This window comes from Penicillium hordei (genome assembly GCF_028827395.1).
Source record: "Penicillium hordei strain IBT 12815 chromosome Unknown utg000001l_segment0_segment0, whole genome shotgun sequence".
Taxonomy (NCBI): Eukaryota; Fungi; Ascomycota; class Eurotiomycetes; order Eurotiales; family Aspergillaceae; genus Penicillium; species Penicillium hordei.
This window is the reverse complement of record NW_026623142.1, coordinates 1,846,880-1,873,467: the sequence shown is the minus strand read 5'-3', so window position 1 is coordinate 1,873,467 and position 26,588 is coordinate 1,846,880. Positions and strand designations below refer to the sequence as shown.

Genomic DNA, 26,588 nt, shown 5'->3' with positions numbered 1-26,588 from the left:
TCATATGAGCAAAGATCACCTTATCCTTCATTCTGTGTTATTGTGGGAAATGCATTAGTACGCTAGCGGTTACGGACTTGGATTATTATTTTTTTGTCAATGTGTAATCGCATAGAATTTAAGCAATTCTCATTTCTGTCACTCAATTCTCCGGCTCAATGACTGCAGTTGTGTTGGTGTAGCAGGACTTGTGCATAAATGTACGTTGTAAAGTTATGTACCGTAATGACGATACCACAAGTCACCCCCGCATTTGTCCTTAATTCGACTCCAACTTCAACCTCCACTCCACCCATTCCCTCTCAGCTTGAACAGCACAGGGTATGGCTACCTACAAGGCCAGAAACCCTCTGGCATTCACGCCATGGCCGGTAACAATCATCACCACGGCCGTGTACCTCGCCTTGATTATCCCATTACTAGTGATCCACCTCAACGTCCCATCCGCGCCTCAGACGAGCCCCATTGGCCTTAACCTCACAGAGGCATGGCAAGATCTCCAAAGCCTGACAAAAGGCTATCACCCATACAACTCGCACCAGAATGACAAGGTCCGCTCGTGGTTGCTCGAGCGCATCGACGCGATCAAGCAGTCCGCTCCATCCACCGAGGAATACCGCGACGCGAAGGAGGAGAAGCCCGATGTTTTTGTTTTCAACGATTTGGTGTCTAACCTGACTTTCATCGATAAAAGCGTCGGCGTTTACTTTGAAGGCACCAACATCCTCGTCTACATTCGCGGCTCAGAAGATAGTAAACAGAATTGGTGGGAGACTCCTGGCCGAATGCCCTCTGGCAAGGGAGGCGTACTTGTGAATGCGCACTACGACAGTGTTTCGACCGGGTACGGAGCGACAGACGATGGAGTCGGTGTGGTGACGTGTCTCCAGCTGGTGAAATACTTCCTGACACCGGGCCATGCGCCGCGCCGCGGGTTGGTGATTCTCTTCAACAATGGCGAGGAGGACTATCTGAACGGTGCACGCGCATACAGCCAGCACCCGATGGCGCGCTTTGCGCACACATTCCTGAACCTGGAGGGCGCAGGTGCTGGAGGTCGCGCTACACTGTTCCGCAGCTCCGATACGGAGGTCACCCAGGCGTATGCGAAATCACATCACCCATTCGGCTCAGTGTTGAGTGCCAACGGGTTCGAAAAGGGTCTTGTTAGCAGCCAGACGGATTATGTTGTTCTGGACGGTATCTTGGGCCTGCGCGGTCTGGATGTCGCTTTCTTTGAACCTAGGGCTCGTTATCATACTGATCAGGATGATGCCCGACACACCAGTATCGACTCGCTTTGGCATATGCTCTCTACTGCTGTTGCTACGACAGAGGAGCTTGTCTCTGACACAACTGATCGGTTCGATGGACATCTCCGCGACGATGGAACTGTGCCTAGCGGCTCAGGTACTCGGGCTGTTTGGTTCGATCTGTTTGGGAGTGCTTTTGCCGTGTTCCGTCTGCACACACTCTTTGCGTTGTCTGTCACCCTGCTGATTGTGGCACCATTGACATTGCTTGTCACCAGTATCATTCTTTCAAGGGCTGACAAGATGTACCTCTTCCGTTCATCGGCGTATTCTGAGATCAACGACGACAACATTCCGTTGCGTGGTTTGCGTGGTTTCTTCAGGTTCCCGTTCTTGATCTCAATTCCTACGGCAGTGACCGTCGGATTGGCTTACATGGTGACGAAAGTCAACCCTTTGATTGCCCATAGCAGTTCATACGCCGTATGGAGTATGATGATCTCGGCTTGGGTCTTCTTGGCTTGGTTTGTGTCTCGCGTCGCAGACTTTGCACGTCCATCAGCCTTTCATCGAGTCTATACCTGGACTTGGATGTTTGTTCTTACCTGGTCTCTCATGGTAGTTGTCACCGTTTACGAGAACGAGGAAGGACTCGCGGGTGGCTATTTTATGTTCTTTTACTTTGCTGGCACCTTCTTGGCCACATGGATTTCCTATCTGGAATTGTTCTCTCTGCCAACAAAGACAGAGTATGTTGGTAGATTAGCTGAGTCACGACGGCCTAGTACCCAGGGAAGCCGGCTTGCTGCATCGGGTGATGAACACCAGGACGATGATGCTGAAGAGGACCCGACTGAGTCAACATCACTCTTGCATGGCCCACACCGCCCCACCTTTGCCAACTATGTCCGCGTTGGGGCGGACCGCGCATCTGATGAACTAGACGAAGAGGAAGAAGAGAAAGACCCAAACGTGTATGCACACGAGCAGGGGTGGAGTGGTGTGTTGCCACGATGGACGTGGCTGTTGCAGCTACTCATCACAGCTCCTGTAATTCTCATGCTGATCGTACCGCTCGCCCTTCTGATTACCAGCGCTCTCAGCCAGACTGGGCAGGATGGTAGTCCCCAGCTAATTGTCTATCTCTTCATTTCCATTCTTACTGCACTCCTCTTTGCGCCTATCCTGCCATTTATCCACCGCTATACATACCACCTGCCTATCTTCCTACTCTTTGTTTTCATCGGAACCATGATCTACAACCTTGTCGCCTTCCCGTTCGCAGATTCCAACCGCCTGAAGCTGTTCTTCCTGCAAGAGGTCGATCTCGACAACGGGATCTCTACTGCTTCACTGACTGGCATGCCTCCGTTTGTCAAGGATGTTACCTACGGACTCCCCGGCGCAGCCGGCCAAGATGATACATGTGAATGGATTTTCCGAGGCAAAAATGAAGTCCAGCGATGCTCCTGGAGTGCACCAGTTCCACATGTTGTTTCCAGTGCCGATTCTCTATCCATTTCAAACGAGGATGCCGACTCTCTGGTTGAGGCTTCTGAACTGTCGCCGGACTGGATTTCTTTCAGTATTTCCCACCCTCAACCTGACAGTTCCTCTGTTCGATTCGAAGTATCAGGCCAAAACACGCGTAATTGCCGTATCAACATGGACGGCAACTACATTACAAACTTTAGTGTGGTTGGCTCCTCCGCTCCGGACCACCGCTTCCTCAACCCATCCCCAGATGGTCTGAACCGGATCCAACTGTGGAGTCGTACATGGGACAACAAGTGGACTGTTGATGTAGATTTCTCAAAGCATGACTCGTCCTCTATCACAGGCCGCATCACTTGCCTATGGAGCGACAATAACCGAATCGGCCTCATTCCCGCTCTCGACGAGGTGAGACAGTTCAGTCCGGCGTGGGTGGCTGTGACCAAGTTCTCTGATGGGTTGATTGAAGGGTCTCGAGCCTTCGAGATTAAGCGTTCGAGCCTCGGAGCTTTGGGGTCTTGAGTCTTGGTGCTAGGGTGAACCTAGTCTCTAGCTCCTTTTTCTATGTACGATTTACGAGCCGCTTCGCTTTCCATGTATCTCTTCGATTGCGCTGTGCTTTGCTGTGTATCATTCCATCGATGGGCATTTGTTGATTTACACTTTAGTCGACACATAAAATACCCTTGACTACACCTAAGTACATGCGCTTGGCTGTGTGCTGTAAATCCTTCACCAGAGTAGAATTAGTTGTTGCCTTCCTAGTATGTAGTTACAAACATAATAGGCCGCTTATGCGGTCTCTGACTTTGATAATCTAGTCTATTTAGCTTAGGATGACATTAGGGACATTATGCTTAACTTAATACTACGATATCTTTCGTCTATTCTTAGTGTTATAGCTACAAAGGTGAAAATGATTGGTCATAACATGTAGAATACGGTAAAAAGCTCCTTTTCTATATATATATATATATATATATATGTATGTATATAAGATATATGTAACAGAAACCCCGAGGGCAGTTGGGTGACTTTTCCATGTATAACTTTGAATAGTCTCGATACCTTTCCTTTCGAGAAAGAGGAGAACGTTATGTAGACTACATTGGTTTATACATAGAAGAGGGTGAATCTATAATTCATAAACAAGGATGCTAGTGCCAGAACTCTAAATAGGGAGAGCAATACGACTGAGACAGGAAGTGTGCAATGGAGATAGTTGGGACATGTTTAGCAAGCGCATCTCAAGAGATAACTACAAGAAATCGGTCTATATACAAACAAAGATGAACATGCATCTATATTGTATTATTGTAAATGAGCCCTGGCGGGTTGCACATTTATGGATTCCCCATTAGGGAAGTTACTGAATCAGCGGTTCAATAACTCTGTGGTGAATCCTGGAGCTGGCCGCAAGGCCCGGAGATTGTCTGTGGGAACTTGACTTTCCTCAGGGTTGTCGGGGGGGGAGAGACCAGTTTGAAGACTGGCTGATGGTGTGATGTTCGCAGATCATGAAGTGGGATATCGGGAGTCTCAATGATCATCATATCTCGTAAGCCGTAATTCATAAAGAGGAAAGAAGGTTGGAGGATATTGCCCATGGCGGGGTCTATTCTCATCCCGGTTTCTCGGGCATTTCCCGACTTTGGTGACGTGGATAATGGCAGAAAGAATTTGTGAAGTCGACGGGGAGGTGATCCACATGATAGGCGCGGGCCTCACTGCTCCACGAGTGGGAGAGATCGGAATTGGTTCGTATGCGGTCGGGCGGTAAATGCTCGAACATGGCGATAGAAAGGTCATCGGCATCCATCCGGGAAGGTCTGCGATGGATGGCACTGGGGGAGGCATGGGTCATATCGGAGGTCACGCGGGTTGCATCGACGAAATCGGGGAGGTCGCGTGGCGCAGAAAAGGATTCGGGTTTCCAGACGTGATTGTGTACCAGGTGAATGAGTTTACCGAGGACGGCGAATTCAAGTTTCAGCTTGATGCTGTATACGACGCCTTTGAGCATGGTTTCCATGATGTAAAAGTCCAAGTACTCGGCGACGAGCAGGCCCACGTCCAGAATGATGATGATGAAGTTGATTGTCAGTAGTTGGTACTGAATCTTGCGCTTGGTACGGTCCGGGTCTAAGCGTAGCATGCGGACTGTTTCCCAGATGTACAGCCCTGAGATGATGAATTCTTGCAGACAAAAGCCTGTCATTTGGATCTTTTCCATTATATTGTACCCTTTCGTCCATAAGTGCAGGGAGGCGTGGTCGGCCATGTTGGTACCGTAAGTGAGAACAGTAGTGGGCAAATGGAGGATGATTGCGTTAATCACAATCATCGTCAACACGCGACGCAGGACTCGCTGGTTTGATAGGACTAAATGTAGGCGCGAGTACAGGACAACAGACTGGCCGGTGACCATGGACCACCATCCAATTGTGAGCAAGGTAACCGGGAGCCATGGAAGGGGTTTGGTGATTTCGAAGAATTTGAGTAAGAAGCCTAGCGAGTAGGGAAGTAGACCGATGGAGGAAGAAATAAATAAACTCCAAAAGTAGAGTCCTCGGTATTCAGCGAAAGTGACGAAGAGGAGGATCATGAGCTCGAAAGCATTATACCAAGTGACACCGGCAAGAGTCGCGATGGTGATCTGCATGCCCAGGGAAGCTCCCTTGTAGTCACCGGTGATGCCATCCCCGGCAGTGAAATCGCCCATGGCGTTGAGTCAGTATCAGGGGAATAGTAGCATGGCGTAGATGTAGGATTCAGGTAAAGTGGGGGGGATATAGGATAAACTGGGGAAAAGTCAGACACAGTACTTGAAAAGAGAAACAAAAGAGAAAAGAGGAAAGAAAAGGGCCAAAAGAGACAAAGAGGCAAAAGCTGGGGCGCATCTCGTATATTGCATGCGGGGGCCGATCGGGGTACCCCAGACTTGGACGTATAAATTCGTAATAGAGAATATATAATATATAACAACTAGTAATAATAGTAATAATAGTAATAGTAATAGTAGTAATAGAAATAGAAATAATAGTAATAGTAATAATATAATAATAAACACAGGAAATACCCATGGGGTGAGAAATCCAAAAGCAGTCCCAACTTTATGATTGGACCTCTCTTTCTGCAGCTCAGGTCTCCAATCTTACCTATCAATTCAGGGTCTCCATGTTCTACAATACGATTGTGAACCTATCTCAACGTTTCATCTAAACCTCATTCAAAAAAGGGCAAGTTCAGGGGTAAAGAGATTGAAAATATCTCGCTAAAAAGTCACGGCTAAAGGGGAGAATATTCAAATTGTAACCCGTTTCCGGATCGGGAATTTCCAGCCTCACGACGGGGGGTACCAGGATTATAGCCCGCATTCATTGCGCCACGGAGAAAATCTCATCTCGAAAATTTCATTTATTAGCGGATAGTTGCCTGTATCCATGGAGCATGGAGGATTCGGTGAATTAGATGCCCTTGCATCCTATCCTTGCGTCCTTGCTTTGTTTTGACAGTCTGGACTTGGTATTCGGCAAAGAGAAAATCCCACAACGTGGAGTGAATATCACCTCCCCTTGGAGCCTTGGAGCCTTGGAGCCTTGGAGACTCCACAAAAGATCGGCTGATGTCATCCGGACCTGGGAACCGGGCGCGTGACCTGCTTACTAACATCGTGAAAGAGTCCTGGAGGGAAATCTTAGGGAAGATCCAAGGGTCCACTTTGTTACAAACACGAATCAGATTTGATTTTCCCCCAGACTCATTCATAATACTTCATCCAATGATGCTCTTCCTGAAACCCAAGCAGTTCCTTAATTTTCCGATTACTGATGGGAGCCTCTCTGACCCCCAACTCGCGTGTAACCGGGACATGGGGACAAACCCGCGCCAGGAACTCGGCGGTGTTCTCGTAATTCGTAATTTCATCATTGACCGCATTAAAGATCTGAAATCCAAGACCATCCTTCTGAATCGCGAGATCACACATCTGCCCGAGATCACGAGCATCAATGTACGCCCAGCCGTGCGGTGCCCATTTCTCGGGATTCTCAACATATGATCGGAACATGGACTGTTTGTATTCCTCCGGGGCGACAATACGTCCAATGCGCAGGATATAGATATCGCTTCCATACCGACGCGCGAACCCACGAGCAATGCGCTCGCCGCACACCTTCGAGATGGCGTATGTGTCCATAGGGTTTGCGTCCACGGTTTCTTCGACTGGGAAGGAGGGATAATCTACATCTCCCTCTGCGAAACTCACGCCGTAGACGGTGACAGAGCTGGCGATGATGATCTTTTTTATGCCGAGGCGCGAGGCGCCTTCGATTATGTTGTACGTTGCCGAGGTGTTGCCGCGGAAGGTTTCGTCGTCTGGGACGATCATGTTGCGGGAATACCCGGCCATGTGAATGACTGCATCGGGGACTAGCTCCAGTGGCTCGCGGAATGGCTCTGACAAGTGGAAATGAGAGCCCAGTGCGCTGTATACCTGTCCCGTGTTTGTCAGGTCGACACGCAAGGTGTGGACACGCTCCTCCAGCTCGGCGGGAAGAGGAACGAGGTCGAGGTTCAGGATATCATGGTCTTGTTGGAGGAGATATCTGATAATGTGCTGTCCGGCTTTGCCGGAGCCTCCAGTGATCACGATGCGTTTTCCCATGTTGTGGTCTTGCCTGTAGGAAGGGAAGTTGGATAATGCGGGGTATAGTCCAAGATATCTTCTATACCATAGATTGATATAAACACCGTAGATGGGGAGTTGGTGAGTGGCTATTCAAGATACTCTAATTTGGAATAAAATTGGAATGAAAAACCTTTGGATGTTTTCGAAGAGCTAGTCTTCGCTCCTGCTGTACGCGAAGCGTGGAACCGGAAGATAACATCCCGAAGTGTTCGGCCCGACAAAGATGGAACGAAAGCTTCCGGATGAGGAGAATAAGACCATCGCTAATTTACAAGACTACTCGGCTCATGCGGTTCTTTTCTAAATTGACAGACATTGTATATAGAATAAACTATGTATGGTGTCTTTCTTTCTTCTAGCCCGAACGGTCAACCCACATAACCCGCAGCATAGAACATATACTTTTGACAAAAAGAAGGGGGAAAAAAGAGAAAGAGAAAGAAAGAGATAAGAACGATCAAGTTTGCGATGGACACGACCCAAAATAGTACGGGCAATACTCTCATTGATGGCTTGCATTTGTTGGTGCATTTGTTGGTGCTACTAGTTGCTTACTTGCTTGGATCGCCCGGTATCCAAGACAAACCTCGTCCTATTGGTTATATTTTTGTGATACAAGTGCCAAGTATGCATAGCCCTCACCGACGAAAAATATATACGTGCATTTGTACTCTGATTGCTAGCAAAATTCGATGCTACAAGTGTATCTGGCATGCAAGATTTCGTACTCGGTTTTAAAGATCTTTTGTGTTAAAAATGAGGATCAAAGGCTAGAATATAATAGTGAGTTATTGTTTATAGGAAGGCTTGCATTAGCAGATGGCTGAGAAAGAAGCCCTCGGCATTCCCGTCTCACCCTATACGAGGTTTTACCCCAGACCACACACGCAACCATTTGTTCAGACCGTAGAACGTAGGCTTCTGATTGGCCCATCTGCAATCATCCACAGTACCCAGGCCAGCCCCAATGCATTTAGTGAGTCATGATTGTGGAGGCAAAAGCTGGACACCTAAGCTCAGTTAAGATCATAGCCTGGCATTCTATGTGCGGACATGGTAGGGTATGGCGAATCCAACTCGCTCGCTTTGATAGTTGGGAGAAATCGAGAAACCTCTTCCCGGACAACCCTAGTCAATATCAATACTAGCCACTCTGATAATATCTCACACCTGCTCTAGCCCTGCTTGACAATCGTAATCACCAAGTAATACCACGCAGAGACTAGTATAATGAATATATTCACAACAATGCTTTAGGCAATGTCCTCTTGCCGATGGTCTCAACTAGAATATTCGCTACAGCCTTCATCCCATCAAGATTCGGATGGAAAAGGGGCCCCAATTCAAACCCTCCAACCCAAGGTTCTTCGCTGCCAAGTGCATGTTCCTGGCTGAGTTGGTGAATTGGGACAGTCTCACACCACTCGGCTCGACCTTCCACGGCGACAGAATATGCATGTTGTAGGACAGACGCAACACCGCGGTAATGTTGAATTCTCTCCTGTGTCAGCGGGACATTCCGACTCGGTTGAGTTCCAGGTCCCAGAACAGCAAGATATTCAACAAGGAAGATTCGAGCTCCCGGGGCCCGTTTGTGTAGCTGATCGAGGACTCCTCCTAGCCGTTCTGCCAATTCTTCTGGTGATAGTGACATCGACGATTGGAGCTCGGCGTCGCTAGCGTCGGCGATCATGCCGCCGATATAGTTTATGTCATTTCCTCCAGCAGTCACGGTGATGATATTGGCATCTTCGGGGAGGCCGGAGATTTGCGGTGGGAAGGTCGTATTAGATGAGGTAGACTGTGGGTCGACTGTTATGTTGAGCAACGTTGCACCAGAAACCGTCAGATCAGTGAGATCGGCTTTCAAGTGCTGCGCCAAAAGATGGGGGTAATTCTGCCCTGATCGCGAGGCGGCATATGGTTCGATTTGTGGGGGAATTTCAGGGCCAGCAGCAAAGGAGCTGCCCAGACTTGCGATTTTGAGTTTCTTTGGAGATTCCATAGTCAGATGTGTAGAGGAATAGAAGAGTAGGGCAGTATGGCTTGGCTAAAAGTTGGAGAGAGTCGCTTTGGCAGAAACCACGGTAAGTTGATGCCTAAAATGTTAGGCAGAGATTACTCAGCCCCAGCCCAGCTGAGATCCACCTGCGCCCACCCGGTGCCTCGGCGGGGCGCAGGGCCCGCCCCGTGACCCGTGGCCCCGGGCCCGGGCCCCGGTTGTCTAGGGATCTGGACAACCTTGGGGAAATCTGGATTGTTTTGATCAGTGGAATACGTACATGTTTCTCTCTCCTTCTCTCATTTTTAGAAATTACTCAATACTGTGTGCATGTAAATAAACATGAAATTAGATCCACGTAGGATTGGGCAGCCTGGCAGTTGGGGGGCCTGAATATCCTTCGTAAAAAAAAAAAAAACAACAAAAGCCAACAAAAGCCACCGGGAGAGGTGGCCTTGGGATCGTCAGAACCTAATCTCAGCTTCTTTCTTGGAAAATATGTATCTAGAAATAACCATCTCGGAGGGTACATGGGTGGCCTAACCTGAGGACCCCAATACAAGATTGGCTAGGTTGCGTTGCAATATGCTAAATGCTTACAATTGAAGTTATGCACCATGTAATTAGTTATAGAAGTCATGCCTTAAGGCCCTACTTTGCCAAGAGTCAGACATGAGGCTCAGCCTTGCCAGCAAACAGTGGGGGTGTATCCTATGCGTCCGATTTGCAGTGTTACGTCGACTGACATAGTATTAGCATCTAGGAATTCTATTTTGAGAGATCATCGCGGAGTGACTAGAGAAGCCTACCCCATAGCCTATGCTTTAGTGAATGGACGGTCAGCGATTGAATATTGAGAAAGGACTTAAATACCCTCATCCCTTCTGTTGATGCTTTCCTTTCTATTCTCATCCACACAACTTCATCCACACAACTCTCATCCAACCCGCCTTTCCGAGTCCAAACATCCAACACTTTTAATTAAAACACCTCCTCTCAACGACCCAATAAACCACCAAATCGCAAACATGCAGATCTCTCAGATCCTTCTCGCAACTGGCCTCTTCGCCTCCTCCATCTTTGCTGCCCCTATCACCAGCTCTGATTGGACCATTCGAGACATGAAGCGCGTCTGCAACGACGAAAACACCTCATGCACCTGGTCCTTTGGCATTGACTCCGGTTCAGACACTGCCGGTTGTACCTACGTCGTGGAGGCCACCGATGCCTCTCACGCTAATGGAGGCCCTAGTGCATGTGGCGCATACACCGTCACCTCAGGCTGGAGCGGCCAGTTTGATCCTACCAACGGCTTCACTACCTTGTCCGTTAAGAACATTGAGGCCGGCCAGATCATCTGGCCTGGCTACAGCGACGACCAGCTTGCAGACGGAAACGTCGTCAAGCCTGACCAGAGCTACACTCCTACTGCTCTCTGACTGAGCAAACAATCCGAGAAATATGTTGAAGGACGGCTGATGTGGAAAAGCCGAAAATACTTTTTTTTTTATATTTACCCCATACGCTCCTTTTCAATCTCTTTTTCTGTACCTAAGTTCGATGTTGAAAGAATGAAACGCGCAGTCTATATCGAATCCTCATGCTCTATAATAACACTTGAGTTATTATCTTTTGGACATCCCAATGCTTAGTCTGTGTTCCAGTATAACATACGCTGGGAATATGTAAGGACACTGAAAAGCCTTTGCGGGGGTAGTAGTTAAATCACAAACAGTTCTTGTTCTCCCCCTAGCCCTAAACCAATGAACTGGGTGCCGTTCGCCATTGGTCCCCCACCCTGAATCCCTTTGGGAATGGGTCGCTCGAATCAAGAACTACTTGTTTGAAACTAGTTATCCAAGCCCTCCCAGCAACAGTCGGGAGAACAGCCTGGTATTCGCCGACTTGTGTGATTCCACGAATCTGGCTGATAAACTCGGTGCCAATAATACTGCGATGCTTGAAAATCTCACCCTCTGCTAGCTGACCCCTCGCATGCAGGACAGCGAGTCGAGCACATGTGCCAGTGCCACAAGGACTGCGATCAAAACGCCCTGGTGAGACAACAACAGTGTTGATAGCAGCCTTGCAACCGTCCTCTTTCGTGAGAGGCTCCGTGAACTCCAAGATACTAACTCCCTTGATCCTTGGATTCTCAGGGTGAACAGGGGTATATGAGGCTTGGACTGCGCTTTTGATACGCTCGCCAATCTCAACTAGCTGAGTGCTATATTGAGATTCGATTTTCAGACACACGGAAGCCGCATCCACGAGCACGTACATCATCCCTCCCCAGGCAATATCAACGGTGACCTCTCCAAGGCCAGGAACAAGGACTTGATAGTCGAGTTCAAATACAAATGCAGGTACATTGTCAAATGCTACATTCTTGCATTTTCCTGCTTCGCATTCTGCTTTCACGGTGACCAGACCGGCGGCGGTGTCCAGCGTAAGTTGAGTCATGGGCTCTTTCATCGGGACCATGCCGGTCTCCAATAGCACAGTAGTGGTACAGATTGTGTTGGATCCCGACATAGGTGCGTATTCTTCGCTTTCCATGATCAAAAATCCGGCATCGGCTCGTGGATCACAAGGAGGTAGGATCAAATTTGTGTTCATTGAGCACCGGCCTCGAGGCTCGTTGAGTAAAAGCTGACGTATGTCGTCCTTTTCGTTCAAAAAGTGAACCAGCTTCTCGTACATTGTACTGCCAGGGACATCGAGTACTCCACCGATAATGACATCGCCGACTTCACCTTCGGCGTGGCATCCAACGACTGACAAGGTACGCGAAAAGGGCATGATGCTTGGCTGCCAGGATTTCGTTTCTTTTTCGACAAGAGATGAGGTTTGAAATAATGGTTATTTAATTGGACCCCCTGGTTTATTTCAAAGAATGGTTTGCAATTCACAAGACCTTGAGGTTATTTCCAGGCGCAGGGATACTTTTATCGGACTAAAGCACAGACTTGAGCAAAAGACCGGAAGATTATTCAGCGTAGGATACGGGATGGACTCTACCTCAAGGACATATAATTGCTTTTGAGGTTCTTTTGACAAGAACTGTCTACTTTGTGTCTGGCGCCGGAAGCGCTATAGGCCTCCATTCCCTAAAGGCTAGCGAGTCATGATTATGATTATGGAGATACAAAATATAGTTCCGACATTATGATAGGACAAGAACTGTCGTCGTGATTGATCAACAGGATTATCCACACAGCTGCATGAGACAGGGGGTCTAGACCCCGATTGAGTGTCAGGTGAGAGAACAAACATTAGCAACATCGTGGACTACATAACCTTAACATGCATAGGTATCTTTCTTGGCGACGTTTGAATCTCTTCTTGCCATTTTACCAGGGTAATCATGCCGATCAAGTGACCAGGCTGTACTATGATCTAGAGGTTTGGTCTGTCAAAGGTACCGAGGTGTAATGGGTCGACCGCACCTACACCTTATGTATATTGGAAGCGAGATTGTCTACACTGTGATTGATTCACCTCGTACCTAGTAAAAGCACGCCATGGCTGAGAAAAATAGCTAGTATATGACTGTTTTTTATATTGGGGAAAGAATATGTCTCCTCTTTGATCACATCGCAAATCTGTCTTCATCATGAGGATGAGTAGAGTATTTAAACCTCTAGGATTTGACGAGGATCCCGAGTTCATTCGATTTTGGAAAACAACATGCGACGGATATTCGGCAAATAAGTCCACACTAGAGTTGTAAAAACTGTGGTTGGTATAGCGAAGACCCAGTAAATCCAGAACTTGTTCGACATAGTCCAGCCTGAGTCCCCACCGGAATTAAAAAATGACATGCTGAAGATAGCGCAGATGAAGGTAGGGGGGAGGAACGTAAGTGTAACAAAGGCGATCGTTTTCATGGTGGCACTGTCTAATTGGGTTGCTCGACCAATTTCAAGAGTAACACTGGCATCATGCTGAGCCACGGTATTAAAGGCCAGCTGGATTTCATTCTGCAGTCTCTTTTCATTTGAAATGGACCGAGATCGTAAGTTGGCAATGAAAGACTGCCAGGATCGCAGACGAAGATGGATGTCTTCGGAAGCAGGAGAGCCATTATCTAGGTTCGAATTTGTATAGCTCTCATGTTGCGTCAAAATGTGCTCTAGATTTTGCGAGGCAACGTCGAGTGTTTCGCTCACATGAATTGCATGTCGGGCGATATCGTGAAGTCGTCTGTAGTCGGGCTGTGGTCTCCCTTCTGGTTTCCCTTCTGTCTCCATCAGCCGTACATGATCTCGTATACCCCATACAGAGGGCTCCTGAATAAGCGCAATCTGCTCAACTAAATATGGATAGACCCAGAATGGATCGTTGAGCCAGCTTTCATCTGGTTTCATCACTGCCCTCAGGAAACGTTCTTTGATGGGCGGATCGAGATCGAAGGCGAGCACCACAGTTTGATTAGTTGAGGGCAGCCATCGTGTGAAGATATTTGTATGATACCACCTGAATCTGGTATCATGGTCTACCTTTTTCACGGCGAATTTGGACCAGGTATCTATAGGAGTTAGTGATGCGTAACTATTTATCTTTGGTGTACTAACTGAAACCGGTGGTGACTCCAGAATCTCGCGTGTTTTCACATCCAAAGCCACCGTTTCCTTTGGAGAAATGATATGACCACCAAAAATGAGGCATACAAAAAGCATCGGCAAAGGCTTGTCGACATTGCGAGCATCCCTCAATCTCAGTAGAATCGGCGACACTCGTAACATTAGGATGTTTCTCTAAACTTGGGCAACTTCACACACATAATACATATCTTAGACCAAGCAGGAATGGTATCAGAAAGGTCGTTTGGATCTTCAAGGTGGAAGTTCGCCCGCCGCGTTTGTCGCCAATCGCCTTCATCCCCTTTGTTCCGCTGCAATACTAGCAGATCAGCACAGGGTCGGGACTTCTGCTCCTGCATTTTAGTTGCACTAGATATGATTGAAGGTAGGATATGTCGAAGTTGTTTAAGAGAAATCACACAAGAGAGCAAATCTCACCGAGTGGGGGAAATGAGAGTCGCGCAGAGGGGCCGTGCCCCCTCAGCCTCAAATGTGCCACGAAGTAGATTCGATTCAATTCCAGTTTAAATTTACATTGAAGTTGCATCCCAAATTCCTAATTTTACCAGTCTGATGAGCGGACCTCATCCCCCGTTGTTGGCGGCCCAACATACTTCTCGTACCCCCAAACCCAGTACCACCCAGAAGCTATCAGGATAAATGCAACAAACACCACCGGTGCGTAGTTGACCGTATCTGCAGCGATAGGGATTGAAGAAGGCATGCAAAATAATGGAATGACAAGAATACTCCATGCTAAAAACGAATATACGATTAGCGATGACGATAAATCGTGCTAGATGGTTCAGGCTTACCCAGTGCCACAATATTGCAAACTAGCCCGAGTGTGCCAAGGTCAAACTGGCCATTCTTTATGTGCCGTCGACCTCCAGCAAGCGACACAGCGATTGGACAGGCATAGCTGACAGTCAAGGTAATAACACCGACGCCTGTGAAAGCATTGAATGCTGTAGTTGACCCGAAGTAAATAAATCCTAGCAATATTTGAACAACCATGCCAAGCATCATAGCGTTAAAAGGTACGCCGTCTTTGTTTACCTTCTTCCACCATATGGAGCCTGGTATACCCCCATCGCGAGCAAATGCCCATATGCTTCGGGAGACAGCCGTGGTACAGCCTATGACACAGAACAGAGAGAGCACTATCAATGGCAGCAGGAGCAGGAATGATCCAACTGGACTTCCAATGGCAGACTTGATAATACTCGGAACCGGTTGACCAGATTCGAGAGCGGCTAAAACTTTCGTGTCGGGGAGCACAAAAACCAATGGAACAAGGAAGATAAATCCGGCCACGGTGTTTAGAATGACAGTTCCAACTATTGCTTTTGGGACTTGTGTCGATGGTTGCTGGACTTCTTCACACATACTTTGGCACGTCAGTTATGGCCTTTTCATAGTGGAGAATGAGATGGGAGATGTTCCTGTGGTGTGGAAACAAAATACGTTACCTACCAAATCACCATGCCAGTGGAGGAAGTGCTATAAGCTGCCTGCAAAAGTCCGACGCAGAAAGACCAGCCTGCTGGCCAACCAGACTCGGGCTCAAAGCTAGTAAAAACATATTTGGCGTCATGTCTACCTTCTTTCGCAATTGCAAGGACACATATTACAATAGCCAACATCCCTACAAGTGTCCAGAATATTGCGAATGTCTAGCTTCTGTATTAGCAGGGTGATGGGTTCCACAAATGTTATTATACATACGTCAAGATAAGGTAGCCATTTGTTCCCGAAGGCCGATATTGCGTTAGCAAGAAGTGTGACGGCGATAAATATAAGAAAAATTTGGTACGTTTCCGCTTGGAAGATTCCCACCCCTGGAGCAGATTCGAAAACGTTGATACACGAAACGAGGAAAAGGGTACTCCCAAGATTAACTGCCAGTGTAATGGTGATATTTCCAACAACATATGACCAACCACAAATCCACGAGGCGAGTCTTCGATATGAGGGTGAAGATAACATAAATGTCTGGTAGTAGACCCCTCCGGCAGTTGGATAGATCGAGGTTATTTCGCCAAGTGAGGCAGCCACGCATAGAGTAATCAAAGAGACGGAAAGCCATCCCCAGATTATGTTGATGGGGCCTCCCCCAACAAGAGGGTAGGTGAAAGTCGTAGCCAGTCCGTATGGAATTGCTGCGAGTACGAAGGACATGAAAGCTACCTGAAGCGTAGAGCGGTTCCGGACGAGTTCGGGCTCGTATCCCAGGGCTTCCAGTACCCCATTTGCCGAAGTTTGTTTGCCCTCTTCAATGTTGGGAAACTCCTCGGGTGGATAGGGCTCGGAAGATTTGGTCTTCGAAGAATGACGCTGGTGGGCGGTGACTTCGTCTGCCATGATAGAGGCCTGACAAAATCGAGACGAGTAACAAAAGAGTGAAGGAACCTCTGGGATGAAGGGATATCAACCGAGGCTAGGCTAAAAGGCTGAATTTCAGGTGGTCAAAATTTGGGTGTAGTCGAATAACCACGCCTACAGAAGAATTCTCGGATGCAATATACGTCAGGAATCTGGGGTGTTTATCTCTTATTCTGAAGGTGGGAGTCCCGTGCACAGCTACTCGTCAAACCTTGAACGCATTAACTTGTGGGGACGATATTCACTCAAACCGTTATCCCATATCTCTCCAAAGTACGTTCTCAAAACAAGGTGGATACAAAGTGGAGAAATGGAGTCATGCCGAGATAACGTTTGATAGGAAATTTCAATGACCTAGGCAACCACATCTGAGGTGAAGATAAGATGAGCAGAGAGATTGGACAGACAATGCCTGAGCTGAAACATAGATGATCCTCTCCGCATTCCAAGGTGGGAAGTTTGGTTTGTTTACCTATCTAAACTAGTACGAAATGGGTTAGGTTTCTAACGCTAGTTATGCACGGCGGCTACGCTATACCACATATGACCTCCATGTGGATCCTGGCGGTCCGAAGGTCCCTCTCGAGCCATCCGCCTAAAACTCATGTTGTAAGAAATACGTGGGTACAGATTAGTGTAGATTAGTGTAGTGTTGATTAATTCAGAGACCTATTTAGGTCACAGCAAGCAATTGACGCAGCTCGACAGTTGTCAACTTCCAGTAAACTGCGATCGTAACATCAACGAGCTTTACCGGCTGGAGATATCCGTTCAAATTTCCCCTCAGAATACGGAGAAACCTAAGATGAGGAGACTGGAAGTTCTCCGCATATGTGATGTCATAATAGACATGGTGCGGAGAGAAATCAATTCAGAAATAGATGCTATTGACTGAGGGTTGGAACATGGGCATTCCGTTTTTTTTACCACGAATGGTGAAGCGCTCCTCCTCAAGAATTGTGTCATAATCTGCCCAGGGGTCAGTTTTAAGAAATTCCACAATATCAAGTCCAACATACACATCCCCATATGTATACCCAAGTCATGTTCTTAGAAGCACTTGTACTTGATGTACCTGGGGCTTACATCTCACATGACCAACTATGAACATGCTGATGGCCGAAAGGTCAGGATTTCCCAAATGAGATATTTCTTGCAAATGCCTGACATGCTGATCATGCTTATGATAAAGAGAAAAGGTGCTAGACCACATTAGGAAAACAAACCCGCCTCAAAGCGTATTGTTGAACCTTTTTGGGATTAGCGCGAAGGGAAGGTGCGGGGAGATAGACCCTCGGGAGCCAGTTACCACCTGGGCAACAGCAATTTTGCTTCGATTCAATCAAGAGAGATCTCAGCAGAGACGAGACGTTGCTTATCGGCAGGTGATCGGATCCCGGTTCATGCACCGGCCTCAGAATGCTTTGATCGGGCTCTCACCCGATACCCCTAATGCTTTGATCGGGCTCTCACCCGATACCCCCGCCATCTCTGACTGATACTTTTCTCTTCCCCACCAAACCAATATTTTCATCATCTATATTTTAATTATAATGGCAAGCACAGAGGGACTATCTTCTCCGCAGAAAAAAAGGCAGAATCCCAACCGGTGCCGGCCAAAGTCAAGAGGGGGCTGCCAGAGGTGCAAGCAGCGGCGGGTAAGTCGTGGTGAAAGATGCAGTCTCTCCTTCACCTATAAAGGCCCTTCTTGAAGTCCACATAATTAATACTTCTCAGCGCAGATGTGATGAAGCAAAGCCAAGTTGTGAGGAATGCACTAAGCGAGGACACACATGCCCCGGTTACCGAAAGCAGAGCTTGCAGTGGCGATATGTTTTCAAAGGCAGCGAAGAGCCAAATCAACCAGCACTACCGGCCGAGTCTCCTGACATGAGTACGACCGAATTTCCCGCGGTGAATAATCCAATACAGGAGGAAAAAGACAATCCTCAGAATGAAACTCAGGATATTTGGGATACGGCCTACCCAAACCTCTTTGACCAGCTGCCAGATTTCGATGAACCAACAGATGCCTGGTTCTATACTGAGCCAGGATCTAATGGAACGGCTTTAGCGAAATCTGATGCCGAGCAGGATGGGTTGTCGATTTTGCATCAACGACTGGCCAACACATCCGTCCCCTCCTTTCTCATCCAACTACCAGTGATTTTGGTGCAATATTACTTTCATACGGTTTGTAACCAATGGTCATCGTTCGACTGCCCCCTCAATCCTTTCCGAACTATTGTTAGCCGGCTTTGGAGTCGAAATGCGGCGATTTACTTTGCGATCCAGAGCATGTCAGCTGCCTCGTTAGCCAACGATTTTCCAACCATGCGAGCCATCGGAATACAGACACAACAGCAAGCAATCGCGTGCCTAAATAACAGTGTCCAAAAGGGTTCCACCCAGACAAAGGATGACGAGTACTTTCTCGCACTGCTCATGATTGGATCCACCACTGGGTGGCACGATGCTTCCGATTTGGGGCTTCCATATCTGAGAGCGGCCCAAGACCATCTTCTGAAACAAGAACGCCAGTGCAAGAATGCAAACTCTACCCTTGCAAAACAACATCCACTTTTCAAGCAGTGTCTCCTTTGGTGGAACTTACTGGCTGCCTTTGTGGCAGAGGAGTCGCCTATTCTGGATGTGGAAAACTCCATAGAAAACAGCGACACAGATCTTTCAGTCTATCTTGTCGATGGACAGGTCCTACCGCATCCGTGGACGGGGTCTCTTAGATACTCATTAGGTCTCTTCTATCGAACTGCAAGAGTAGTTCGAGCCGCAAGAACCTACCACCGCCGATGGCCAGCGGATTTGGATCCCACCTCGATTGACTTGAGCTCCATGGCCGAAAAACTCGATCTCAGACAGAAAGCCGAACAACTCGAGGACAGAATTCTCTTTACTGGCTTCTCATTCTATTGTGGGCCTGTCGATATCGGTGATACAAACACGCCGCCTTCGCATTTTCTTACGTTGGCCGAGGCATATCGCTGTACAGCATTATTGCAAATTTACCATGTCTTCCCGGACATCCTTGAAGAACGACTACAAAGTAATCAAACCGCAGACGACGAAAATCCTATCCCAGCCCTCTTTTTGTTGTTATTCCCAATAGCCGCCGAATGGTCATCATGCTCGGTAGAAGATGTACGACACACCCTGGCAGTTCACATTGTATCCCTCTTGGAGCAGCTTCCTTCAACATCTGGAACGAAGGTTATGCAGCCTATAGTTTTGGCTTGCATCTCTAGCGATCTTGTTTTCTCGTCCGGGTCTGTTTTAGGCGCCACTGAAAATGTGATTCCCAGTCTGAATACGCTGGATGTTGAAATTGCCCAGGCCAGACGGAAGGTTAAAATGCGGATGTCTGAACTCATTTTAATCCTACCAAAACTGCCAATGCAACGCATTTATAACGTTGTGCATGAAACTTGGGATCGTGCAGACTCTGGTTTAGAAGAGTTCTGGCTGGATGTTATGCTGGATTTGAATTTGGAAACAATTATGGGATAGGCTCAGCATTGTATCCAGGTCTTACTCCCTGGCCAGTATCTCTATCTGTTCATCAGGCCCTTTAAATTGAATCCACTCAATGAAGTGATGAAACCTTCAGGAATTGCTCCAACTTCGTAGATGACTATCCTTTCCCTACCGATAAGGCCTAACTAGCTCATTTCTCACGGTGTACGGTTTTGTCTCGTCGTTAAGGGTAGTCCCGCGATCGAAAGTGAACAGGTGGAATACGAATTGTATCACTTGTATGAGGCCAAGCCACTAGTGCATATATGCTAAAGATAAACGAAGCAGTGGTACCCCGTGTGTACCAAAGCGTACTCTAATGCAACGCTACGATCGTCATTTTACAAGACACAAGAAACCACATCTAGTTCATAATACGTAGCATGACAGTTTTTATTCTTCAACCACCATTGGATCGAATGCACATGACTGTGCAAGACTTAATTTCTCACAATCGGGCATATCTGAGTGCCTAATCCATGACTTATGCTTATCCGCAGCTCGTCTCCAGGCTGGAGAAACTGCGGTGGGCACTGTGAGATACCAATTCCACAAGGAGTTCCGGTAATGATGACGGTCCCGGGCAGTAATGTGTGACCCTAATACTTAGCATTAGTTTCATTTACTTGAAAGAGCTAAGGTTATTTTGTACCTGGGAAAGATAGGACACAATTTCTGGTATGCTGAAGATCATGTCATCGGCGGATCCATTCTGCATGATCTTTCCATTGAGACGAGTCTTTAGATTCAAAACCGTAGCATCGGGGATTCGTTCTGTAGACACAACACATGGACCGAGTGGACAAAACCCATCCTAATAATGGTTAGTCGTGAAGCTCATTTTGGGCATTGACTATATCGGCATACCATTCCCTTTGCGTAAGACCACTGTGATGTCTTCTCTTGATGCTTTCGGGCTGTCACGTCATTGGCGACTGCATAGCCCAGAACATAGTCGGCTGCTTGAACCACCGAAACATTCTTGCATTGTCTACCGATAACTATCGCCAACTCAACTTCATAATCTGCTTCATCATAATCCACATTGGAAGGAAGTATAATGGGGTCGGATGCGGATGCAATGCAAGTGCTAGCCTTTAGGAATACACTGCACGGTATCAGCAATTGTAAGAAGCCAAAGCAGATATACTAACGTTGGCGTGTTTGGAAGAGTCAGCTTCATCTCGGCTGCGTGCTCCTTATAGTTTAAGCCGACGCACCGAACAGTGCCAGCTTCAATTTGCGAGACTGGGGACAGCAGTTCATCAATGGTTTTGATTTCACCGGTGAATGAAGCATCATAATCCAATGCCGAGTTGCCAGTCACGACTTTGACTGAGACTTCGACATTCTTTTCTATGGCCTGGCCCACTATGAGTCTGTCAGCATGGTTTGACTTTTCGTGGACTTGAGTATGCTATACCATCAATATCCGGATTCACGGGCTCACCGCCATATATTTTACCATCTTCTGCCCTAAAACGAACCCATCGCTTCCAAACCTGTGGTTCATTAGATTACTCCAAAATTGTCAGAGCGAAGCGCTTACTGGATGTTTTGCTGCAGGGGTGTCTTCGAACTCCATTCTATTCACGTTTGAAATTCCCATTTTGAGATATAATAGTGACATGAATGATTTCCAATGATAAAAATTGCGGGTGTTCGTTGGCTCCTTATCAATGGGCAGTTCCCTATACCGAATAACCCGTGTCGGGAAATTCATCGGGAAATTAGTGGATAGATAAGATGGGTTAAGGTTTATCGGTTTATATTTGCCGACGCCAAGATCAGAAAATGCGGGGAAATCCCTTCGGGTAAAAGATAGCGACAACTGATCAGCTAATATAAACGATTGTAGGCAATGTGAAAATGGATTGAAATGTCGGAAGCACATAAGACAGTGATGATATGGCAGGGGTGAGATACGTGACTATGATAGCGTTTTAAGCTTAAAAATGGTCCCGAGGTAATCACTACGAACGAACTAATGCACGAAAAGCCTTGGTCACTCCCGGCTTATCCCCCGGTCCTAGAGCTTATCTCTGGCGGTGACACAGCCCTGGAGAATTTAATTGGCCATGGCTGCCACCTAAACTGTTCGGGAAGTTCTTCGCTCCACTTTTGCCAAGTCCTCAAATAAACCGAAGGATTTCCCGATCAGAGATAAAGAAAGATAAGGCCTGTAATCACTTCTGTGGATATATAAGAACTGGGGATGGATTCCACATGTTACGATAACTCTACGTACTCATTCAAAATGAACAAGGAGACAGATATCAAACAAGCCGACTTATCCTCGGATCACGATGTACAGATGGGCAACTTCGTGGTTGACCCCGTGCGAGAGAAAAAGCTACTATGGAAGCTTGATCTCTGCATTTGTCCTTTGGTGATGCTCATTTTCTTGGTTGCATATCTCGATCGAAGCAACTTAGGGTAAGAATTTCATCCACACTGCAAGTATTCTTATAGCTAACTCCTAGTTAGAAATGCAGCAGTTGCCGGAATGCCGGTAAAGTCAAGTCCACGTTTTGTGAAACAGTGGGTTACTGACTTACCTCTTACAGGAAGATATTGGTCTAGTTGGAAATGAACTAGGAAGTGAGATTAGCCTCGTCCAATATTCGAAGCTATAGCTAACAATACCCAACCAGATGCTGTGTCTTTGTTTTACGCAACCTACGTCTTCTTTGAGATCCCATTCTCTATGGTTCTCAAGAAATTACGCCCCAACAGACTCATTTCTGCGTTGATCCTTGGCTTCAGTGCATCCATATTGGCCGCTGGATTCATCAAGAATGTTGCCGGACTTTATACCACCAGACTATTTCTCGGTGTCTTCGAAAGTGGCCTATTTCCGTAAGACGATCGGCTGCCTTGATAAAAAAAAAATCTTGAATAGACACTAATTATCGCGCAGGTGCTTGACTGTCCTCTTGACTACTTTTTACAAACGCGAGGAACAAGCACAGAGAATTTCGTATCTGTTTGTGTCTGCTGCTCTGAGTGGAGGCTTTGGTGGATTGTATGCGCAACTTTCCCTATTATTTTAAACAGATCCAAATGGTGGCTAATACGAGCCTCAGACTCGCCTTCGGACTGATTCGCCTGGATGGTGCGGCCGGCCTTGAAGGATGGAGGTGGCTTTTCATTGTGGAGGGCATCATGAGCGCGGTCATTGGTATTGCCACGTTCTTCCTCCTTCCAAACAACTACGAAACTGCCTACTTCTTGAACGAAGAAGATAAAGAGCTGATGCGCCTGCGCATGCAACAGTCGGCACGGTACGCCGATACTGAAGAGTTTGATATCAAGGAAGTATGGAAAACACTGAGAGACCCCAAGAGCTGGCTCACCTCGTTCAACCAAATTTGTGTCAACATCTGTTCCTTCGGGTTTAGTACCTTCCTGCCTACTATTATCAAAGGGTTTGGATTTGATTCAGTCAAGACCCAACTACTCACTGTTCCTGTGTATATCTGGGCTTCCGCGTTTTACCTGGTCGTTGCCAATTTCTCTGACCGAGTGCGCATGCGAGCTGTCTTCATGGTCCCCTTGTGTCTAGTGACAGCTGTTGGCTATGCTATGCTGCTAGGAGTGGATGTCCATGCGCGAGGTCCATTATATTTTGCGACATACGTGTGTGTCACTGGGTATGTATTTTTCGTTGTTTGGAGTATTTGTTGAGAAATTTTTAACCTTCCTTCTAGAATCTATGCTGTGGTTGGACTTGGGGTTAGTTGGAACGCCAACAGCCATTCTGGCTATTACAAGCGTGCTATGGGGGTGGGCCTCCAACAGACTATCGGAAATTGCGCTGGTTTGATTGTAAGTGGGATATCATACTAGCACTCTCATTTTATGGTATTGATCTCAAGCTAACATAACCCAAGGCTGGTCAAATCTACAAGTCACCTATAAATGGGCGATACGTGGTCGGTCATTCTGTTTCCCTAGCTGCTATATGTCTCGCATTCCTTGGTAATGCTGCCATGTGGGCTTTGCTCCGATATCACAATACAAAGCGAGACCAACTGTCACCGGAGGAGAGAGAACATATTGTCAGCTCAGGATCATACGAAAAGAAAGGCGGAGATTTCCATCCAGACTTCCGATACATCCTGTGAATATAATTTACATTATCAATATTGAGATTAAATCATATAATTTCTGAGAGGTTACATCCATTATAAGAGGGCAAGCATATAGATCAATAGATGCTTGTACAATCAACAAGAATGACCCCAATAAATCCCCTATTCTACGTGTGATATGCAATTTCGGAGATCATTTGCTCCCAAGTTTCAAGGTCAGCAGCCTGTGGAAATGCGAAGTTCTGATCTTCCCAGACTGCAGGCCACATCATATCGGGCGAAGAAACAGGTGGATGGCTGGGCGAGGCGTCCACTGCAATAGACTCAATGTTCATAACCGTCGACATCATTGGATTCCTTTCGCGCTCCTGAGACATAAAGTCGGGCAACACTTCAGGTGGACTCATTGGGGCCTGATCACCTGGCTGGTCGGTGGCTTGGGCGAGTCCAGTGGTACGGATTATACACAACTCTACCACTTTAACCTCCGCAAGGCCAAACTCGTTTAGCCAAACATCCTTCCGTAACCTTTCGCAATATTCCTCGAGATCGTTCAATATTGCCGCAGTTTGAGGGGCAATGGGTCGCCGCACAGCAATAATACCCAGGATGAAGGCACTGTTGAACATATTGTGGGTTCCTAGTGTCCATCTCATATTTTCTGATGTCCCATAGTTCAAGGACTGCAATCGGATTTTCAGATCGGAAGATGCCGAGGAGATGCATGCCTCGTGACTAAGACTGAAGCGATTGGCTATGGACTCGCGCAGAAGATAAGGTCGGTGCAGGGTGATTCTGGCAAAGTGGAAAGCAGAGTGCAGGTAGAGGCGATGCCAAGGTAAAAATGTATGCAACTCATCCCTTGAGAGGTCGGGGTCTTCCACGGCAAAGTAGGATGGGAGTTGCTCTTTCCATGCAACAAGCTTGTTGTCCATCTCGATCACCATATCGTATGATGCAGGATATAAACCAAAGCACCGGTCTTGTATTTCACCTGCAATTATACCTAGGCCATTGCCGAGGAGTGTGACTGTGCTCATTGTGGGATAACTCAATGCATGAGCTGTAGCAGTAGAGGATTCTTCATCAGTGAATCCATCCAGCCACACATTTTCGGGTGCTTTGATAAGACACATATGATCCGAGATCGCATACGGCCTGCCGAGAGCAAGAGCAATAGTCTTGTCAAGTAAGTACAGATTGCTCCAGAGGCGTCTTCTAGTTTCAGTGGCTTTTCTCGACAACCCCCACTTTTCTCCATCTATATGCATGCCTTGTGCTTGGGCCATGCGCATGGCAAAGCTGATGGTGAGCCAGCTCTCTGCGACTTGCCTGGTGTATAACAAATACCGCGTAACCATCAACCCTGCTCTGACAAGATCTAAACTCTCGCCATGGAAGGAGGGTGAGATAACAATCGCTCGTCTGGCAGCCCAGTAGAAACGAAGAGAGGCTTCTTCGCTTTCTTTCCGCTTTTCGGGCGAAGAGGTCGTAGGGCCGTCCAAAAGCACACTAAAGGCGAGAATAATGAACAGAAGAGCGAGCCATCGAAGATCTACTCCAGCAATTTCGTCGAATCCAAATTTTCGGCCCCAGAATTCTGCAAATTGAGATCTGAAGGTGTCAGGGTGAACTGTGTCGATAGCCCAGTTGATCTCAGTTAGGAATTTCTCGATTAGCCGATCAACGGTCACTTTATTCCGCGGTAAGAGGCCAAGCAAATCCCAAACCTGCGAAAAGGGCCCAGAGTCATTTCGAAACGATTGCAAAGAATCCTTGCTAGACAGCAAGCTCATAGGGGGCAGATCGGGAGCTGACTCCTGAATCATGCGGGCTGCCACCTGGTGGCCAAAATATGAATTACCGAAAAAGCTAGGTGCTCCCCGGGCAATATACAACTGGCCCAACTCTGTCCCCTGGGTATCTGCTATAGGACTTCACTGTTAGCTATGGTTTACGTTTTGACAGTGGGATTATCCGGTACCTGCTGTGTTCACTCTTTCTGGTGGCATCGCATGATCTTTTTCTTTTTCCGGCCACTGGCATAGTTGAGGAACCCCACGCTGGATACAGCGAGAACAAGGTAGTTCTCTGTTACATTTCTGCTTCCTGGCGTGACATTGCGAACAAGAAGTTGTTTTTCTCCCCCGTCTTGCTCTAGGGCGAGAGTCGAGTGCCACATTGTTTCTCTTTCTTCCATTGGTGCTCATGGTTTCATTATAGAATCCCAAGCAGCTAGTAGTCAGGGGTTGTTGGATTGTAGATAACAGAAGGGGGGTGACCCGAGGTCTTCCAATTTTAGCCTTAAGGATCAGGCCTACAGAGGTGCTCGCTACCATGGAGTTTATATCCTATTTATTTTCCAATGTCAGAAGAATTAGACAAATCTATTACTTTATTCAACCATGACGGATTGACCTTCAGTATTGAAAAGCTACTACTAAACATATTATAGTCTCTGTGGGCCTGCGTACTTTCCTTGTATGTTAGGCCGTGCTTTCAGCCCTCGGGGTATATAAAGAGCTAGCGTGGGCTTTGAGAGAAGGTATCTCA

At 47.2% G+C, this 26,588-nt stretch overlaps 11 protein-coding genes across 11 annotated transcripts; 4 read left to right on the top strand and 7 right to left on the bottom strand.

Annotated features, from left to right (window-relative positions):
* Positions 1–323: 323 nt before the first annotated feature.
* Positions 324–3,269, top strand: N7537_000702 (M28 family metallopeptidase; the record flags this gene model as incomplete). Its single annotated transcript, XM_056891760.1, has 1 exon — positions 324–3,269. The coding sequence occupies one exon, from the start codon at positions 324–326 to the stop codon at positions 3,267–3,269; it is 2,946 nt and encodes a 981-aa protein (XP_056756755.1).
* A 1,099-nt stretch (positions 3,270–4,368) lies between these two features.
* N7537_000701 (uncharacterized protein) lies at positions 4,369–5,469 on the bottom strand (the record flags this gene model as incomplete). The annotated part of the gene is made up of 1 exon (XM_056891759.1): positions 4,369–5,469. The coding sequence occupies one exon, from the start codon at positions 5,467–5,469 to the stop codon at positions 4,369–4,371; it is 1,101 nt and encodes a 366-aa protein (XP_056756754.1).
* Positions 5,470–6,507: 1,038 nt separating this feature from the next.
* Positions 6,508–7,413, bottom strand: N7537_000700 (NAD-dependent epimerase/dehydratase family protein; the record flags this gene model as incomplete). The annotated part of the gene is made up of 1 exon (XM_056891758.1): positions 6,508–7,413. The coding sequence occupies one exon, from the start codon at positions 7,411–7,413 to the stop codon at positions 6,508–6,510; it is 906 nt and encodes a 301-aa protein (XP_056756753.1).
* Positions 7,414–8,677: 1,264 nt separating this feature from the next.
* Positions 8,678–9,442, bottom strand: N7537_000699 (SGNH/GDSL hydrolase family protein; the record flags this gene model as incomplete). Its single annotated transcript, XM_056891757.1, has 1 exon — positions 8,678–9,442. The coding sequence occupies one exon, from the start codon at positions 9,440–9,442 to the stop codon at positions 8,678–8,680; it is 765 nt and encodes a 254-aa protein (XP_056756752.1).
* Positions 9,443–10,467: 1,025 nt separating this feature from the next.
* Positions 10,468–10,878, top strand: N7537_000698 (uncharacterized protein; the record flags this gene model as incomplete). Its single annotated transcript, XM_056891756.1, has 1 exon — positions 10,468–10,878. The coding sequence occupies one exon, from the start codon at positions 10,468–10,470 to the stop codon at positions 10,876–10,878; it is 411 nt and encodes a 136-aa protein (XP_056756751.1).
* A 316-nt stretch (positions 10,879–11,194) lies between these two features.
* Positions 11,195–12,241, bottom strand: N7537_000697 (proline racemase family protein; the record flags this gene model as incomplete). The annotated part of the gene is made up of 1 exon (XM_056891755.1): positions 11,195–12,241. The coding sequence occupies one exon, from the start codon at positions 12,239–12,241 to the stop codon at positions 11,195–11,197; it is 1,047 nt and encodes a 348-aa protein (XP_056756750.1).
* An 866-nt stretch (positions 12,242–13,107) lies between these two features.
* N7537_000696 (uncharacterized protein) lies at positions 13,108–16,389 on the bottom strand (the record flags this gene model as incomplete). The annotated part of the gene is made up of 6 exons (XM_056891754.1): positions 13,108–13,970; positions 14,224–14,336; positions 14,592–14,781; positions 14,841–15,415; positions 15,502–15,701; positions 15,754–16,389. 6 exons carry the CDS (start codon positions 16,387–16,389, stop codon positions 13,108–13,110), a joined length of 2,577 nt encoding a protein of 858 aa, XP_056756749.1.
* Positions 16,390–17,963: 1,574 nt separating this feature from the next.
* Positions 17,964–19,935, top strand: N7537_000695 (uncharacterized protein; the record flags this gene model as incomplete). The annotated part of the gene is made up of 2 exons (XM_056891753.1): positions 17,964–18,068; positions 18,148–19,935. 2 exons carry the CDS (start codon positions 17,964–17,966, stop codon positions 19,933–19,935), a joined length of 1,893 nt encoding a protein of 630 aa, XP_056756748.1.
* Positions 19,936–20,381: 446 nt separating this feature from the next.
* Positions 20,382–21,550, bottom strand: N7537_000694 (fumarylacetoacetate hydrolase family protein; the record flags this gene model as incomplete). Its single annotated transcript, XM_056891752.1, has 6 exons — positions 20,382–20,540; positions 20,594–20,755; positions 20,809–21,049; positions 21,096–21,312; positions 21,365–21,443; positions 21,491–21,550. The coding sequence occupies 6 exons, from the start codon at positions 21,548–21,550 to the stop codon at positions 20,382–20,384; spliced, it is 918 nt and encodes a 305-aa protein (XP_056756747.1).
* A 648-nt stretch (positions 21,551–22,198) lies between these two features.
* On the top strand, positions 22,199–24,068 carry N7537_000693 (uncharacterized protein; the record flags this gene model as incomplete). The annotated part of the gene is made up of 8 exons (XM_056891751.1): positions 22,199–22,377; positions 22,429–22,453; positions 22,509–22,542; positions 22,596–22,800; positions 22,862–22,966; positions 23,028–23,594; positions 23,652–23,769; positions 23,835–24,068. The coding sequence occupies 8 exons, from the start codon at positions 22,199–22,201 to the stop codon at positions 24,066–24,068; spliced, it is 1,467 nt and encodes a 488-aa protein (XP_056756746.1).
* Positions 24,069–24,202: 134 nt separating this feature from the next.
* Positions 24,203–25,864, bottom strand: N7537_000692 (fungal specific transcription factor domain-containing protein; the record flags this gene model as incomplete). The annotated part of the gene is made up of 1 exon (XM_056891750.1): positions 24,203–25,864. The coding sequence occupies one exon, from the start codon at positions 25,862–25,864 to the stop codon at positions 24,203–24,205; it is 1,662 nt and encodes a 553-aa protein (XP_056756745.1).
* Positions 25,865–26,588: the final 724 nt, after the last annotated feature.